The following is a 14981-nucleotide window of genomic DNA, read 5'->3' as shown; positions in this document are numbered from 1 at the left end:
ACCCTGGTAGCTAAGATGCTTAACACTATGGCCTAGTTGTGTGTTGGTACATTACAGTGTATGAAGAATAACTATATTGAGATACATCAAAGGTTTGTGGACACCTGACCATTGCATCTATAAGAACTTGCTGGACATCCCATTCTAAAACAATGGCCATTGACATGGATCTGCCTTTCCTTCATGAAGATAGCCTCCCTTTTGTGGCTGAAACCATTCCTCCATTCTTCTGGGGAGATTTTAGAAGGTGTCTGTCGGAATTTTTGCCCACTTGTGATGCCAGGTACCATTGTTCAATGAGAAGACATGGCTCACATATCAGGCCCAAGTAGGGTGCTAAAAAAAAAGACCTGGTTTGCTGCCAGTTTCAAATTCATTTCCAAAGTGTTCAGTAGGGTTGAGGTCTCAATGTGTGCAGAACACTCCAGTTACTTCACATCAAACTGGACAAACCATGTTTTTATGGAGAAAAGGTGTTCAGTAGGGTTGAGTTCCCCCACATCAAACTGGTCAAACCATGTCTTTATGGAGAAAAGTTGTTCAGGAGGGTCAAGTTACTCCACGCCAAACCATGTCTTTATGGAGAAAGGGTGTTCAGGAGGGTAGAGTTCCTCCACACCAAGCTGGTCAAATCATGTCTTTACAGAAAAAAGGTGTTCAGTAGAGTCGAGTTCCTCTACACCAAACTTATCAAATCAGTCCTTAACAGAGAAAAGGTGTTCAGTAGGGTCGAGTTCCTCCACACCAAACTGGTCAAACCATGTCTTTCTGGAGAAATGGTGTTCAGTAGGATTGAGTTCCTCCACACCAAACTGGTCAAACCATGTCTATATGGAGAAAAGGTGTTCAGTAGAGTTGAGTTCCTCCACACCAAACTGGTCAAACCTTGTCTATTTTGAGAAATGGTGTTCAGTAGGGTCACGTTCTGCCACGTCAAACCATGTATACATGAAGAAAAGGTGGTCAGCAGGGTCGAGTTCCTCCATACCAAACTGGTCAAACCATGTCTTTATGGAGAAAAGATATTTAGCAGGGTCAAGCTCCTCCCCAGAAAACTGGTCAAATCATGTCTTTATAGAGAAAAGGTGTTCAGTAGGGTCAAGTTCCTCCACAGAAAACTGGTCAAATCATGTCTTTATGGAGAAAAGGTGTTCAGTAGGGTCGAGATCCTCCACACCAAGCTGGTCAAATCATGTCTTTATGGAGAAAAGGTGTTCAGTAGGGTCACGTTCCACCACAGGAAACTGGTCAAATCATGTCTTTATGGAGAAAAGATGTTCAGTAGGGTCAGGTTCATCCACAGAAAACTGGTCAAACCATGTCTATATGGAGAAAAGGTGTTCAGTAGGGTTGAGTTCCTCCACACCAAACTGATCAAACCATGTCTATATGGAGAAAAGGTGTTCAGTAGGGTCGAGTTCTGTCACACCAAACTGGTCAAACCATGTATACATGGAGAAAAGGTGGTTAGCAGGGTCGAGTTCCTCCACACCAAACTGGTCAAACCATATCTTTATGGAGAAAAGATGTTCAGTAGGGTCAAGTTCCTCCACAGAAAACTGGTCAAACCATGTCTTTATGGAGAAAAGATGTTCAGTAGGGTCAGGTTCATCCACAGAAAACTGGTCAAACCATGTCTATATGGAGAAAAGGTGTTCAGTAGGGTTGAGTTCCTCCACACCAAACTGATCAAACCATGTCTATATGGAGAAAAGGTGTTCAGTAGGGTCGAGTTCTGTCACACCAAACTGGTCAAACCATGTATACATGGAGAAAAGGTGGTCAGCAGGGTCGAGTTCCTCCACACCAAACTTGTCAAATCATGTCTTTATAGAGAAAAGGTGTTCAGTAGGGTCGAGTTCATTCACAGCAAACTGGACAAACCATGTCTATATGGAGAAAAGGTGTTCAGTAGGGTCGAGTTCCTCCACAGAAAACTGGTCAAATCATGTCTTTATAGAAAAAAGGTGGTCAGTAGGGTCGAGTTCCTTCACATCAAACTGGTCAAACCATGTCTTTATGGAGAAAAGGATTTGATTAGGGTGGTGTTCTGCCACATCAAACTGGTCAAACCATGTCTCTAAGGAGAAAAGGTGTTCAGTAGGGTCGAGTTCCTCCACAGGAAACTGATCAAACCATGTCTTTATGGATCTGGCCATGTAGTGTATCTGTTTGGAGTGGGATAAACCCGATATTATTCACAGAGTTCTTGCTTGAGGTGATTGTATCCTTATTAGTGAACTTGCGACAGAAACAACTGAGTACTGTCTGTGATAATTTTTTCATTTGAACATACAATTTTTAGGACAAGTTTTTGGGGTATGTCCCCTTCTTCAAGGTCCAAGCAGTATTACTTCAGTCAAGACTGATGTTGGATGAGAAGAAATGACGAGACACCTGAACTCCATCATTTGGAGATGGGAGGGGGGGTCACATACTTTTGGCCATATAGTCTGTCCATATATCTATGTCTCTATCAAATGTACATCATTTCCTGAAAAAAGAAATATTTTTTGGTGTCAAGTTCCTCCACACCAAACTGGTCAAACTATGTCTCTATGGAGAAAAGGAGTTTAGTAGGGTCACGTTCCACCACAGGAAACTGGTCAAATCATGTCTTTATGGAGAAAAGATGTTCAGTAGGGTCAGGTTCATCCACAGAAAACTGGTCAAACCATGTCTATATGGAGAAAAGGTGTTCAGTAGGGTCGAGTTCCTCCACACCAAACTGGTCAAACCATGTCTATATGGAGAAAAGGTGTTCAGTAGGGTCGAGTTCTGTCACACCAAACTGGTCAAACTATGTATACATGGAGAAAAGGTGGTCAGCAGGGTCGAGTTCCTCCACACCAAACTTGTCAAATCATGTCTTTATAGAGAAAAGGTGTTCAGTAGGGTCACGTTCCGCCACATCAAACTGGTCAAACCATGTATACATGAAGAAAAGGTGGTCAGCAGGGTCGAGTTCCTCCATACCAAACTGGTCAAACCATGTCTTTATGGAGAAAAGATGTTTAGTAGGGTCAAGCTCCTCCCCAGAAAACTGGTCAAAATCATGTCTTTATGGAGAAAAGGTGTTCAGTAGGGTCATGTTCCACCACAGGAAACTGGTCAAACCATGTCTTTATGGAGAAAAGGTGTTCAGTAGGGTCACGTTCCGCCACATTAAACTGGTCAAACCATGTATACATGGAAAAAAAGGTTTTCAGCAGGGTCAAGTTCCTCCATACCAAACTGGTCAAACCATGTCTTTATGGAGAAAAGATGTTTAGTAGGGTCAAGCTCCTCCCCAGAAAACTAGTCAAATCATGTCTTTATGGAGAAAAGGAGTTTAGTAGGGTCAAGTTCCTCCACAGAAAACTGGTCAAATCATGTCTTTATAGAGAAAATGTGTTCAGTAGGGTCGAGTTCCTCCAAACCAAGCTGGTCAAATCATGTCTTTATGGAGAAAAGGTGTTCAGTAGGGTCACGTTCCACCACAGGAAACTTGTCAAACCATGTCTTTATGGAGAAAAGGTGTTCAGTAGGGTCACGTTCTGCCACATCAAACTGGTCAAACCATGTATACATGGAGAAAAGGTGGTCAGCAGGGTCGAGTTCCTCCATACCAAACTGGTCAAATCATGTCTTTATGGAGAAAAGGTGTTTAGTAGGGTCCCGTTCCACCACAGGAAACTGATCAAACCATGTCTTTATGGAGAAAAGGTGTTCAGTAGGGTCATGTTCCGCCACATCAAACTGGTCAAACCATGTATACATGGAGAAAAGATGTTTAGTAGGGTCAAGTTCCTCCCCAGAAAACTGGTCAGATCATGTCTTTATGGAGAAAAGGTGTTCAGTAGGGTCAAGTTCCTACACAGAAAACTGGTCAAACCATGTCTTTATGGATCTGGCCATGTAGTGTATCGGTTTGGAGTGGGATAAACCCGTTATCATTATTCATAGAGTTCTTGCTTGAGGTGATTGTATCCTTATTAGTGAACTTGCGACAGAAACAATTGAGTACTGTCCGTGATAATTTTTTTATTTGCACTATCATACAATTTTTAGGACAAGTTTTCAGGGCATGTCCCCTTCTTCAAGGTCCAAGCAGTATTACGTCAGTCCTTTAATCATGAACCTCCAAGGACAGGACTGATGTTGGATGAGAAGAAATGACGAGACACCTGAACTCCATCACTTGGAGATGGGAGGGGAGGTCACATACTTTTGGCCATATAGTCTGTCTATATATCTATGTCTCTATCCAACGTACATCATTTCCTGAATATGGAAATATTTTTTCTACATTTGCCCGGAGTATTTCCTAATCGTCTCCTAAATTTCTTATAAGACGAGTCAAGCATTCCTTCATCTTATCTTGACTTCATTAGAGAAGACATTATATTTTAATGAAGACATATGTTCTCCAGAGCAGATGGGCCTGCTCCATCTTCAACCGCAATCCGCCATCACCAGGCAGACATAGGCTTGGCTGCACCATAGATGAGCCTTTCCCACAACCTGTAAGCTGTATATGGATGTGCAGCAGAAGATACGGACACACAAGGGTGGATTCTGTACAGCAGACAACAAACCGCTGATAAGGGACGGCCTGGTGCTGCCAGGAGAGGAGACCGCGGATAAAAGGAGGGAAATTCATTCTGCTTTAGCATAATGTCTAGACGAAAACTATTAGGCAGCCTGCCGCAAACCAAAGTCATCTGCAGCCCAGAACCCGAGGATGGACAAATCTGCTCTGATCTATGGCAGATGCTGGCGTGTACTATGGAAACATGGCTCTGCAGTGTGATATTTAGCATGTTACACCGGGCAGGCCCTGAACTAGGAACGCTCTGCAACAGCGGCGACCCCCGCCCCCATTTACCCAATGAGGAGAGTCCTGAAACCCGGAGATTTTCTTTTAGACGCGTTCGTGAGAAAATCTGAAGGTAGAAGAATGCTGGCCGGAATCTGGGCAAGTTATCATCCTTTCTGAATAAATGAAAGATGTAGGCAAAAAAAAAAGAAAAAGTTGTAACACTCCAAAATGTGAACATTTTCCTGGAAATCGTCCATAATTGGAAATGTACGTGTCGTGTGATGCAGCAGATTTTGCATTTGTCTGGTTTGCACGCCAAAGGATTCGTCTTGTGATCCCGGAACCCCTGCCAGATAGTCCTGAGGTCCATGCAGACTACACAGTGCTTCAATCTGACCTCCGGCCCCCAGGTGTACCGGCTCCTCTATAGGACTGAAATGGCTTACTCTGATTTCACTGCACACTGTGAGCTTCTCACAATCTGCAGTAAGTGAGATAGAGACACCGAGTAATGTACTCTTATGACAGGTTTATGCACGATATTCCATTTTGGTTCAAATAAAGCCCTATGTGTGAACAGTCCATATCCGTACAGTTTATACAAATGACAGCATACACTTCAGTGTTCCTGGATAGATATGAGGTGGTGTACCCCTCCTCCGCCATCACTCACAGTGTTCCTGGATAGATATGAGGTGGTGTACCCCTCCTCCACCATCACTCACAGTGTTCCTGGATGGATATGAGGTGGTGTACCCCTCCTCCACCATCATTCACAGTGTTCCTGGATGGATATGAGGTGGTGCACCCCTCCTCCACCATCACTCACAGTGTTCTTGGATAGATATGAGGTTGTGTACCCCTCCTCCACCATCACTCAGTGTTTCTGGATGGATATGAGGTGGTGTACCCCTCCTCCATCATCACTCACAGTGTTCCTGGATAGATATGAGGTGGTGTACCCCTCCTCCACCATCACTCACAGTGTTTCTGGATAGATATGAGGTGGTGTACCCCTCCTCCATCATCACTCAGTGTTCCTGGATAGATATGAGGTGGTGTACCCCTCCTCCACCATCACTCACAGTGTTCTTGGATAGATATGAGGTTGTGTACCCCTCCTCCACCATCATTCAGTGTTCCTGGTTGGATGAGGTGGTGTACCCCTCCTCCATCATCACTCAGTGTTCCTGGATGGATATGAGGTGGTGTAAACCTATTCCACCATCACTCAGTGTTCCTGGATGGATATGAGGTAGTATACCCCTCCTCCACCATCACTCACAGTGTTCCTGGATAGATGTGAGGTGGTGTACCCCTCCTCCACCATCACTCACAGTATTTCTGGATATATATGAGATGGTGTACCCCTCCTCCACCATCACTCACAGTGTTTCTGGATAGATATGAGGTGGTGTACCCCTCCTCTGCCATCATTCACAGTGCTCCTGGATGGATATGAGGTGGTGCACCCCTCCTCCGCCATCATTCACAGTGTTCCTGGATGGATATGAGGTGGTGTACCCCTCCTCCACCATCACTCACAGTGTTTCTGGATAGATATGAGGCGGTGTACCCCTCCTCTGCCATCATTCACAGTGCTCCTGGATGGATATGAGGTGGTGTACCACTCCTCCACCATCATTCACAGTGTTCCTGGATGGATATGAGGTGGTGCACCCCTCCTCCACCATCACTCACAGTGTTCTTGGATAGATATGAGGTTGTGTACCCCTCCTCCACCATCACTCAGTGTTTCTGGATGGATATGAGGTGGTGTACCCCTCCTCCATCATCACTCACAGTGTTCCTGGATAGATATGAGGTGGTGTACCCCTCCTCCACCATCACTCACAGTGTTTCTGGATAGATATGAGGTGGTGTACCCCTCCTCCATCATCACTCAGTGTTCCTGGATAGATATGAGGTGGTGTACCCCTCCTCCACCATCACTCACAGTGTTCTTGGATAGATATGAGGTTGTGTACCCCTCCTCCACCATCATTCAGTGTTCCTGGTTGGATGAGGTGGTGTACCCCTCCTCCATCATCACTCAGTGTTCCTGGATGGATATGAGGTAGTGTACCCCTCCTCCACCATCACTCACAGTGTTCCTGGATAGATATGAGGTGGTGTAAACCTATTCCACCATCACTCAGTGTTCCTGGATGGATATGAGGTAGTATACCCCTCCTCCACCATCATTCACAGTGTTCCTGGATGGATATAAGTTGGTGCACCCCTCCTCCACCATCGCTCACAGTGTTCCTGGATGGATATAAGTTGGTTCATCCTTCCTCCACCATCGCTCACAGTGTTCCTGGATGGATATGAGGTGGTGTACCCCTCCTCCACCATCATTCACAGTGTTCCTGGATGGATATAAGGTGGTGTACCCCTCCTCCACCAAAACCACTGCACACAGTAGGTAAGTATAGACATGTTTGTTATTTTACAAAAAAAAAAAAATGAACCTTTAGTATCACTTTAATATACCTGGCCAGAATCAGGCTGTTGGATGAAACATGTCGGGGCAGAGTCTCAGTGCTGACATCATGCCGCTGCACGATCCTGGGTCATCAGCACTCTATCTATTCCAGCGGGAGTTGTCTTTTGCTGCTTTCAAAGAGCAGTGATTCCGGAGTGGAAGTGCATGGCGGTGGGGAGGGGGGGGGGGTATTAGCAAAGTCAAAATCTGTACCCTGACAAGGGGCTCCTGGGTCACATTGGGCCAGAACACAGCAGTGACCTGTAGATGATTCCTATTGCATATCCTATGCTGTATGTAAAATGCAGTCAGATTTTATATGACAGGTCCACTTTGGTGCAGAATGAATGTAATAAATACAGTGGTTGGAGTTTACCTTGAGGAGGTAGATAGGAATATTACTGAAGTCCACCGGCAGCTTGAGGAGGAAGCGGGCGGAGAATTCCCCGGTCTAAAGAACAGGGAAGGAAAAAAACAAATCACAAACAGCCCGGGAATTATCACCCGACAGATCAGGGACTGCCGGTACAAATGTACAGGTGACTACAATTACAGATAATTACCAGCCCTCCCCATCACATAGCCGTGTACTTCCTCATATTCTTCATTTCCCGCCCTGTTTTAAATACCATGTCCAGGATCCTTCGTTTCATTGAAAAGAGTTGCCAGGCAGCGCAAAAACTAACAAAACCAAAAAAAGAAGCAGCTCGGGCTGCAATACTCACCTTCAATCTGGAGCTGGTCCTTGCAGTACCACCTCTCTGCCAGAAGATGTCCTCAGTCTTCCAATCTGAATGATGCCCATCGTCCCCCAATGTGGAAGACTGAGGACATACTGTGAGCGTGATGGGGGATCACCCTGGTACCCTGCACTTTGTAATGGTGCAGAAGGTGTTGTGGGCATCATCACATCAGTCCCGCTATCTGCGTGAAAGCCCAGCCTGGACAGGAGGCAATGAGGGAGACTGACGGGACAAAAGGGGAGGAGCAAAGGGCTTAGAGGCGGGCTTCAAACTCACCATACACGTTATAATCTTTACATTTACAGAAACAATGTTACATTTGATTATTAATCCCAAAAGGAAATGATGCGTCCAGCGGCGGTCGCTGCAGGAAATCGGTGGCTCTGCAAACAGTAGGAAACATCTGTGGCTGCTGCGACCTGTCATTATAGTGAACGGGACCAGAGGCCACACCTACCCGCCGACAATTCGCACCGATCGCCGCTGTGAATGTAGCCTAAGGCCTCGTGCGCTTCGATTCATTGGAAATGCTGCTTTTCCTAACAGAAGAATATCAGCGTTAAAAATGTGTCTAAGCTGCGCTTGGGCGTTTAGCTGCGCTTGGGCGTTTAGCTGCGTTTGGGCGTTTAGCTGCGTTTGGGCGTTTTAATAAAAAATTATTTTATTGGCCAGAATTTTAATTTATTCTGACCACGGAAATGAAACAAACGCTCAAGTGCTTAGATGAGTTCAGCTGCGTTTTGCGGCATTTTTTTTTTTTAATGCCCAAAAGCTCCTCTCCTGAAATGCGATTCTTCTGCGTTTAGGAGGAGCATTGAATGCCTCTAAGGCTCGGCTCACATCTGTGCGGGTGGTGCCGCTGCGGATCCGCACAAAAATCCATGGAGCCACACCACCCGCACAGAGGAATGCTGACCCGCGGGGGGGGGGGGGGGGGCATTGATTCTAACGGCACGCCGCCCGCACTGGAAATCACTACTGTACTGGGGACCTCGGCTGCTGTTTCCAAACTAGTGCCCCTCCTCCACCATCACTCACAGTGTTCCTGGATAGATATGAGGTGGTGTACCCCTCCTCCACCATCATTCACAGTATTCCTGGACAGGTATGAGATGGTGTACCCCTCCTCCTCCGCTATCACTCACAGTGTTCCTGGATATATATGAGGTGGCGTACCCCTCCTCCACCATCACTCACAGTGTTCCTGGATAGATATGGGGTGGTGTACCCCTCCTCCACCATCACTCACAGTGTTCCTGGATAGATATGGGGTGGTGCACCCCTCCTCCACCATCACTCACAGTGTTCCTGGATAGATATGGGGTGGTGTACCCCTCCTCCACCATCACTCACAGTGTTCCTGGATAGATATGGGGTGGTGTACCCCTCCTCCACCATCACTCACAGTGTTCCTGGATAGATATGTGGTGGTGCTTCCCTCCTTCACCATCACTCACAGTGTTCCTGGATAGATATGAGGTGGTGTACCCCTCCTCCACCATCACTCACAGTGTTCCTGGATAGATATGAGGTGGTGCTCCCCTCCTCCACCATCACTCACAGTGTTCCTGGATAGATATGAGGTGGTGCTCCCCTCCTCCACCATCACTCACAGTGTTCCTGGATAGATATGAGGTGGTGTGCCCCTCCTCCACCATCACTCACAGTGTTCCTGGATAGATATGAGGTGGTGTGCCCCTCCTCCACCATCACTCACAGTGTTCCTGGATAGATATGAGGTGGTGTGCCCCTCCTCCACCATCACTCACAGTGTTCCTGGATAGATATGAGGTGGTGCTCCCCTCCTCCACCATCACTCACAGTGTTCCTGGATAGATATGGGGTGGTGTACCCCTCCTCCACCATCACTCACAGTGTTCCTGGATAGATATGAGGTGGTGCTCCCCTCCTCCACCATCACTCACACTGTTCCTGGATAGATAGAGAGGGACTCCTGTGTCCCGGGGCATGGGAGTCCATACAAATGAATGGGCTCTGGTGCCTGCGCCAAACCGAGGCTAAACGCTGCTGCTCCTAATCGCCTCCTGAAGCCCGTGTGTGTTCGGTCACCTCGGCATTCATCAAAAAAGACCCAAAAACGTTGGTTTAGGAGCAGCAGTGTGCAGGAGGCCTTGGCCCGGCTCCATACTGGATCTCACTTTGAAGTTATGTGACTTCGAACCCCAAATCAGCAAAAGGAGAGCAGGAACTACTTTTCGGTGAGACAAGGTTCCAGATGACTGCGGCCCACTCACACGGCGAGCGCGCTTCACGCATTTGCAGTAGGAAACCGAGAGTGAAGCCAAAAGTGGAAGCTCAGCTTATCTGCTCCCCCCCCCATGCTGCCACATTTTGCACCTTTTGGAGGGAGCGGGTACCTGGTTTTAGGTACAGTGTTGCATGACCGCTCAATTACAAGTTAAAGCAGAGTTTCACCCAAAGGTGGAAGCTCAGCTTATCTGCTTCCTCCCCCCCCCCCTCAGCTGTCCCATTTGGCACCTTTTGGGGGGGGAGCGGCTACCTGGTTTTGGGCACAGCGTCGCATGACCACTCAATTACGAGTGAGAGCAGAGTTCCACCCAAATGTGAAAGCTCAGCTTATCTGCTTTCCCCCAGTGCCACATTTTGCACCTTTTGGGGGCAGTGGGTACCTGGTTTTGGGTACAGAGTTGCATGACCGCTCAATTACAAGTTAAAGCAGAGTTCCACCCAAAAGTGGAAGCTCAGCTTATCTGCTTCCTCCCTCCCCCCCTCAGCTGTCACAGTTTTCACCTTTTGGGGGGGAGCGGCTACCTGGTTTTGGGTACAGCGTTGCATGACCACTCAATTACAAGTTAAAGCAGAGTTCCACCCAAAAGTGGAAGCTCAGCTTATCTGCTTCCTCTCCCCCCCCCCTCAGCTGTCACATTTGGCACCTTTTGGCGGGGGGAGCGGCTACCTGATTTGGGTACAGCGTTGCATGACCACTAAATTACAAGTTAAAGCAGAGTTCCACCCAAAATTGAAAGCTCAGCTTATCTGCTTCCTCCCTCCCTCCCTCAGCTGCCACATTTTGCACCTTTTGGGGGGGAGTGGCTACCTGGTTTTGACATCTGAGCGACTTCGAACCCCAAATCGGCAGAAGGAGTTCAGGAACTAAATTTCGGTGCGACTTCGACTTTGATTAGAACGGTTTCATTGCCGATCGTTGGATGCGATTTGATTGGTCAGAACACATGACAATCCACGGGGGGGGGGGGGGGGAACCGCGGCTAAGTAGGAGTGCGGGTAAACCGTACAATATTTATTGACCTTTCACCCCTGGAGGATCACTCCCAGCATGCCGTGCAGCACGTGCAGCCAGACACACAGTCACTCGTTTCCTCCACCAGGAAGCTTCATCCTCCTTCTGCCTGTAAATGTGTTTTTGGGGAAAACCCCGAAGAAAGTGTATCCTTGTGCAGACCTGAGCGACCTGAACCCGGCCACTTCCTCCCCCGCCCAGCGCTCAGCCATTTATTCTCACATTTCCTCCCTGGGACTCTGAAGTCTCATGTTAGGCAACTGACCTTCACCACTGCGAGGTACGGAGCTGGAGAAAAGGGCTTTCAGAGAGCGCCATCCCCTGGTGGTATACGGATCTGCATTACAGACCGCCTGTTATATAAAATGTGTGAGAAGACCTGCGGCCCCCACATCCGTATTTCCTGCTAGAACCCCCCAAACGTTATATAGATTTAAAGCAGAGGCCCTAGAACAGTGGTCACCTGGGGGCCAGATGTGGCCCTTTGCTTGCCATTATCATTCCTCCCACTGACACCAGTGATGGGGCACTATTCCTCCCACCGACACCAATGATGGGGCACTATTCCTCCCACTGATACCAATGATGGGGCACTATTCCTCCCACTGACACCAATGATGGGGCACTATTCCTCCCACTGACACCAATGATGGGACACTATTCCTCCCACTGATACCAATGATGGGGCACTATTCCTCCCACTGACACCAATGATGGGGCACTATTCCTCCCACTGACACCAATGATGGGGCACTATTCCTCCCACCGACACCAATGATGGGGCACTATTCCTCCCACTGACACCAATGATGGGGCACTATTCCTCCCACTGACACCAATGATGGGGCACTATTCCTCCCACTGACACCAATGATGGGGCACTATTCCTCCCACTGACACCAATGATGGGGCACTATTCCTCTCACTGATACCAACGATGGGGCACTATTCCTCCCACTGACACCAATGATGGGACACTATTCCTCCCACTGACACCAATGATGGGACACTACTCCTCCCACTGACACCAACGATGGGGCACTATTCCTCCCACTGATACCAATGATGGGGCACTATTCCTCCCACTGACACCAATGATGGGGCACTATTCCTCCCACTGATACCAATGATGGGGCACTATTCCTCCCACTGACACCAATGATGGGGCACTATTCCTCCCACTGACACCAATGATGGGGCACTATTCCTCTCACTGATACCAACGATGGGGCACTATTCCTCCCACTGACACCAATGATGGGACACTATTCCTCCCACTGATACCAACGATGGGGCACTATTCCTCCCACTGACACCAATGATGGGGCACTATTCCTCCCACTGACACCAATGATGGGGCACTATTCCTCTCACTGACACCAATGATGGGGCACTATTCCTCCCACCGACACCAATGATGGGGCACTATTCCTCCCACTGACACCAATGATGGGGCACTATTCCTCCCACTGACACCAATGATGGGGCACTATTCCTCCCACTGACACCAATGATGGGGCACTATTCCTCCCACTGACACCAATGATGGGGCACTATTCCTCTCACTGATACCAACGATGGGGCACTATTCCTCCCACTGACACCAATGATGGGGCCCTATTCCTCCCACCGACACCAATGATGGGGCACTATTCCTCCCACTGACACCAATGATGGGGCACTATTCCTCCCACTGACACCAATGATGGGACACTATTCCTCCCATTGACACCAATGATGGGGCACTATTCCTGCCACTGACACCAATGATGGGGCACTATTCCTCCCCCTGATACCAATGATGGGGCACTATTCCTCCCACTGACACCAATGATGGGGCACTATTCCTCCCACTGACACCAATGATGGGGTACTATTCCTCCCACTGATACCAATGATGGGGCACTATTCCTCCCATTGACACCAATGATGGGGCACTATTCCTGCCACTGACACCAATGATGGGGCACTATTCCTCCCCCTGATACCAATGATGGGGCACTATTCCTCCCCCTGATACCAATGATGGGACACTATTCCTCCCACTGACACCAATGATGGAGCACTATTCCTCCCACTGATACCAATGATGGGACACTATTCCTCCCACTGACACCAATGATGGGGCACTATTCCTCCCACTGATACCAATGATGGGGCACTATTCCTCCCACTGACACCAATGATGGGGCACTATTCCTCCCACTGACACCAATGATGGGCTACTATTCCTCCCACTGACACCAATGATGGGGCACTATTCCTCCCACTGACACCAATGATGGGGCACTATTCCTCCCACTGACACCAATGATGGGGCACTATTCCTCCCACTGACACCAATGATGGGGCACTATTCCTCCCACTGATACCAATGATGAGGCACTATTGCTCCCACTGACACTAATGATGGGGCACTATTCCTCCCACTGACACCAATGATGGGGCACTATTCCTCCCCCTGATACCAATGATGGGGCACTATTCCTCCCACTGACACCAATGATGGGCACTATTCCTCCCACTGACACCAATGATAGGACACTATTCCTCCCACTGACACCAATGATGGGGCACTATTCCTCCCACTGATACCAATTATGGGGCACTATTCCTCCCACTGACACCAATGATGGGGCACTATTCCTCCCACTGATACCAATGATGGGGCACTATTCCTCCCACTGACACCAATGATGGGGCACTATTCCTCCCACTGACACCAATGATGGGGCACTATTCCTCCCCCTGATACCAATGATGGGGCACTATTCCTCCCACTGACACCAATGATGGGGCACTATTCCTCCCCCTGATACCAATGATGGGGCACTATTCCTCCCACTGACACCAATGATGGGGCACTATTCCTCCCACTGACACCAATGATGGGGCACTATTCCTCCCACTGACACCAATGATGGGGCACTATTCCTCCCCCTGATACCAATGATGGGGCACTATTCCTCCCACTGACACCAATGATGGGGCACTATTCCTCCCCCTGATACCAATGATGGGGCACTATTCCTCCCACTGACACCAATGATGGGGCACTATTCCTCCCACTGACACCAATGATGGGGCACTATTCCTCCCACTGATACCAATGATGGGGCACTATTCCTCCTACTGACACCAATGATGGGGCACTATTCCTCTCACTGACACCAATGATGGGGCACTGTGCAGTTATCAGTCATGGAGTGCCGGGAATAGAACCATCAAGAGTCCATTACATTTGTTGGCTTTAGTTCTGCTTTAGGTTGGGACTTCGGGAGTAGCAGAGGGGCGTCTGGCAGGGTGTAGCCGAGGGGCATCTGGGAGGGTGTAGGGGAGGGTGTAGTGGAGGGTGTCTGGGAGGGTGTAGTGGAGGGGCGTCTGGGAGGGTGTAGGGGAGGGTGTAGTGGAGGGGCGTCTGGGAGGGTGTAGGGGAGGCTGTAGTGGAGGGGTGTCTGGGAGGGTGTAGTGGAGGGGTGTCTGGGAGGGTGTAGCCCAGGGGCGTCTGGGAGGGTGTAGCCGAGGGGCGTCTGGGAGGGTGTAGCCGAGGGGCGTCTGGGAGGGTGTAGCGGAAGGGGCGTCTGGGAGGGTGTAGCGGAAGGGGCATCTGGGAGGGTGTAGCCGAGGGGCGTCTGGGAGGGTGTAGCCGAGGGGCTTCTGGGAGGG

At 48.8% G+C, this 14981-nt stretch overlaps 1 protein-coding gene across 1 annotated transcript in view; it reads right to left on the bottom strand.

Annotated features, from left to right (window-relative positions):
- BABAM2 (BRISC and BRCA1 A complex member 2) overlaps positions 1–14981 on the bottom strand; it is a 224831-nt gene that overhangs the window by 142898 nt on the left and 66952 nt on the right. The window contains exon 6 of the mRNA XM_089662229.1: positions 7666–7740. Coding sequence (XP_089518355.1) covers positions 7666–7740 — 75 coding nt within the window. The remainder of the gene's footprint in view (positions 1–7665; positions 7741–14981) is intronic.

Source organism: Staurois parvus, unplaced genomic scaffold, assembly GCF_062004578.1.
Source record: "Staurois parvus isolate SC_StPar_1 unplaced genomic scaffold, SC_StPar_1.0 ptg001445l, whole genome shotgun sequence".
In the NCBI taxonomy this organism is placed as follows: Eukaryota; Metazoa; Chordata; class Amphibia; order Anura; family Ranidae; genus Staurois; species Staurois parvus.
This window is presented reverse-complemented; position numbering and strand designations above follow the sequence as displayed.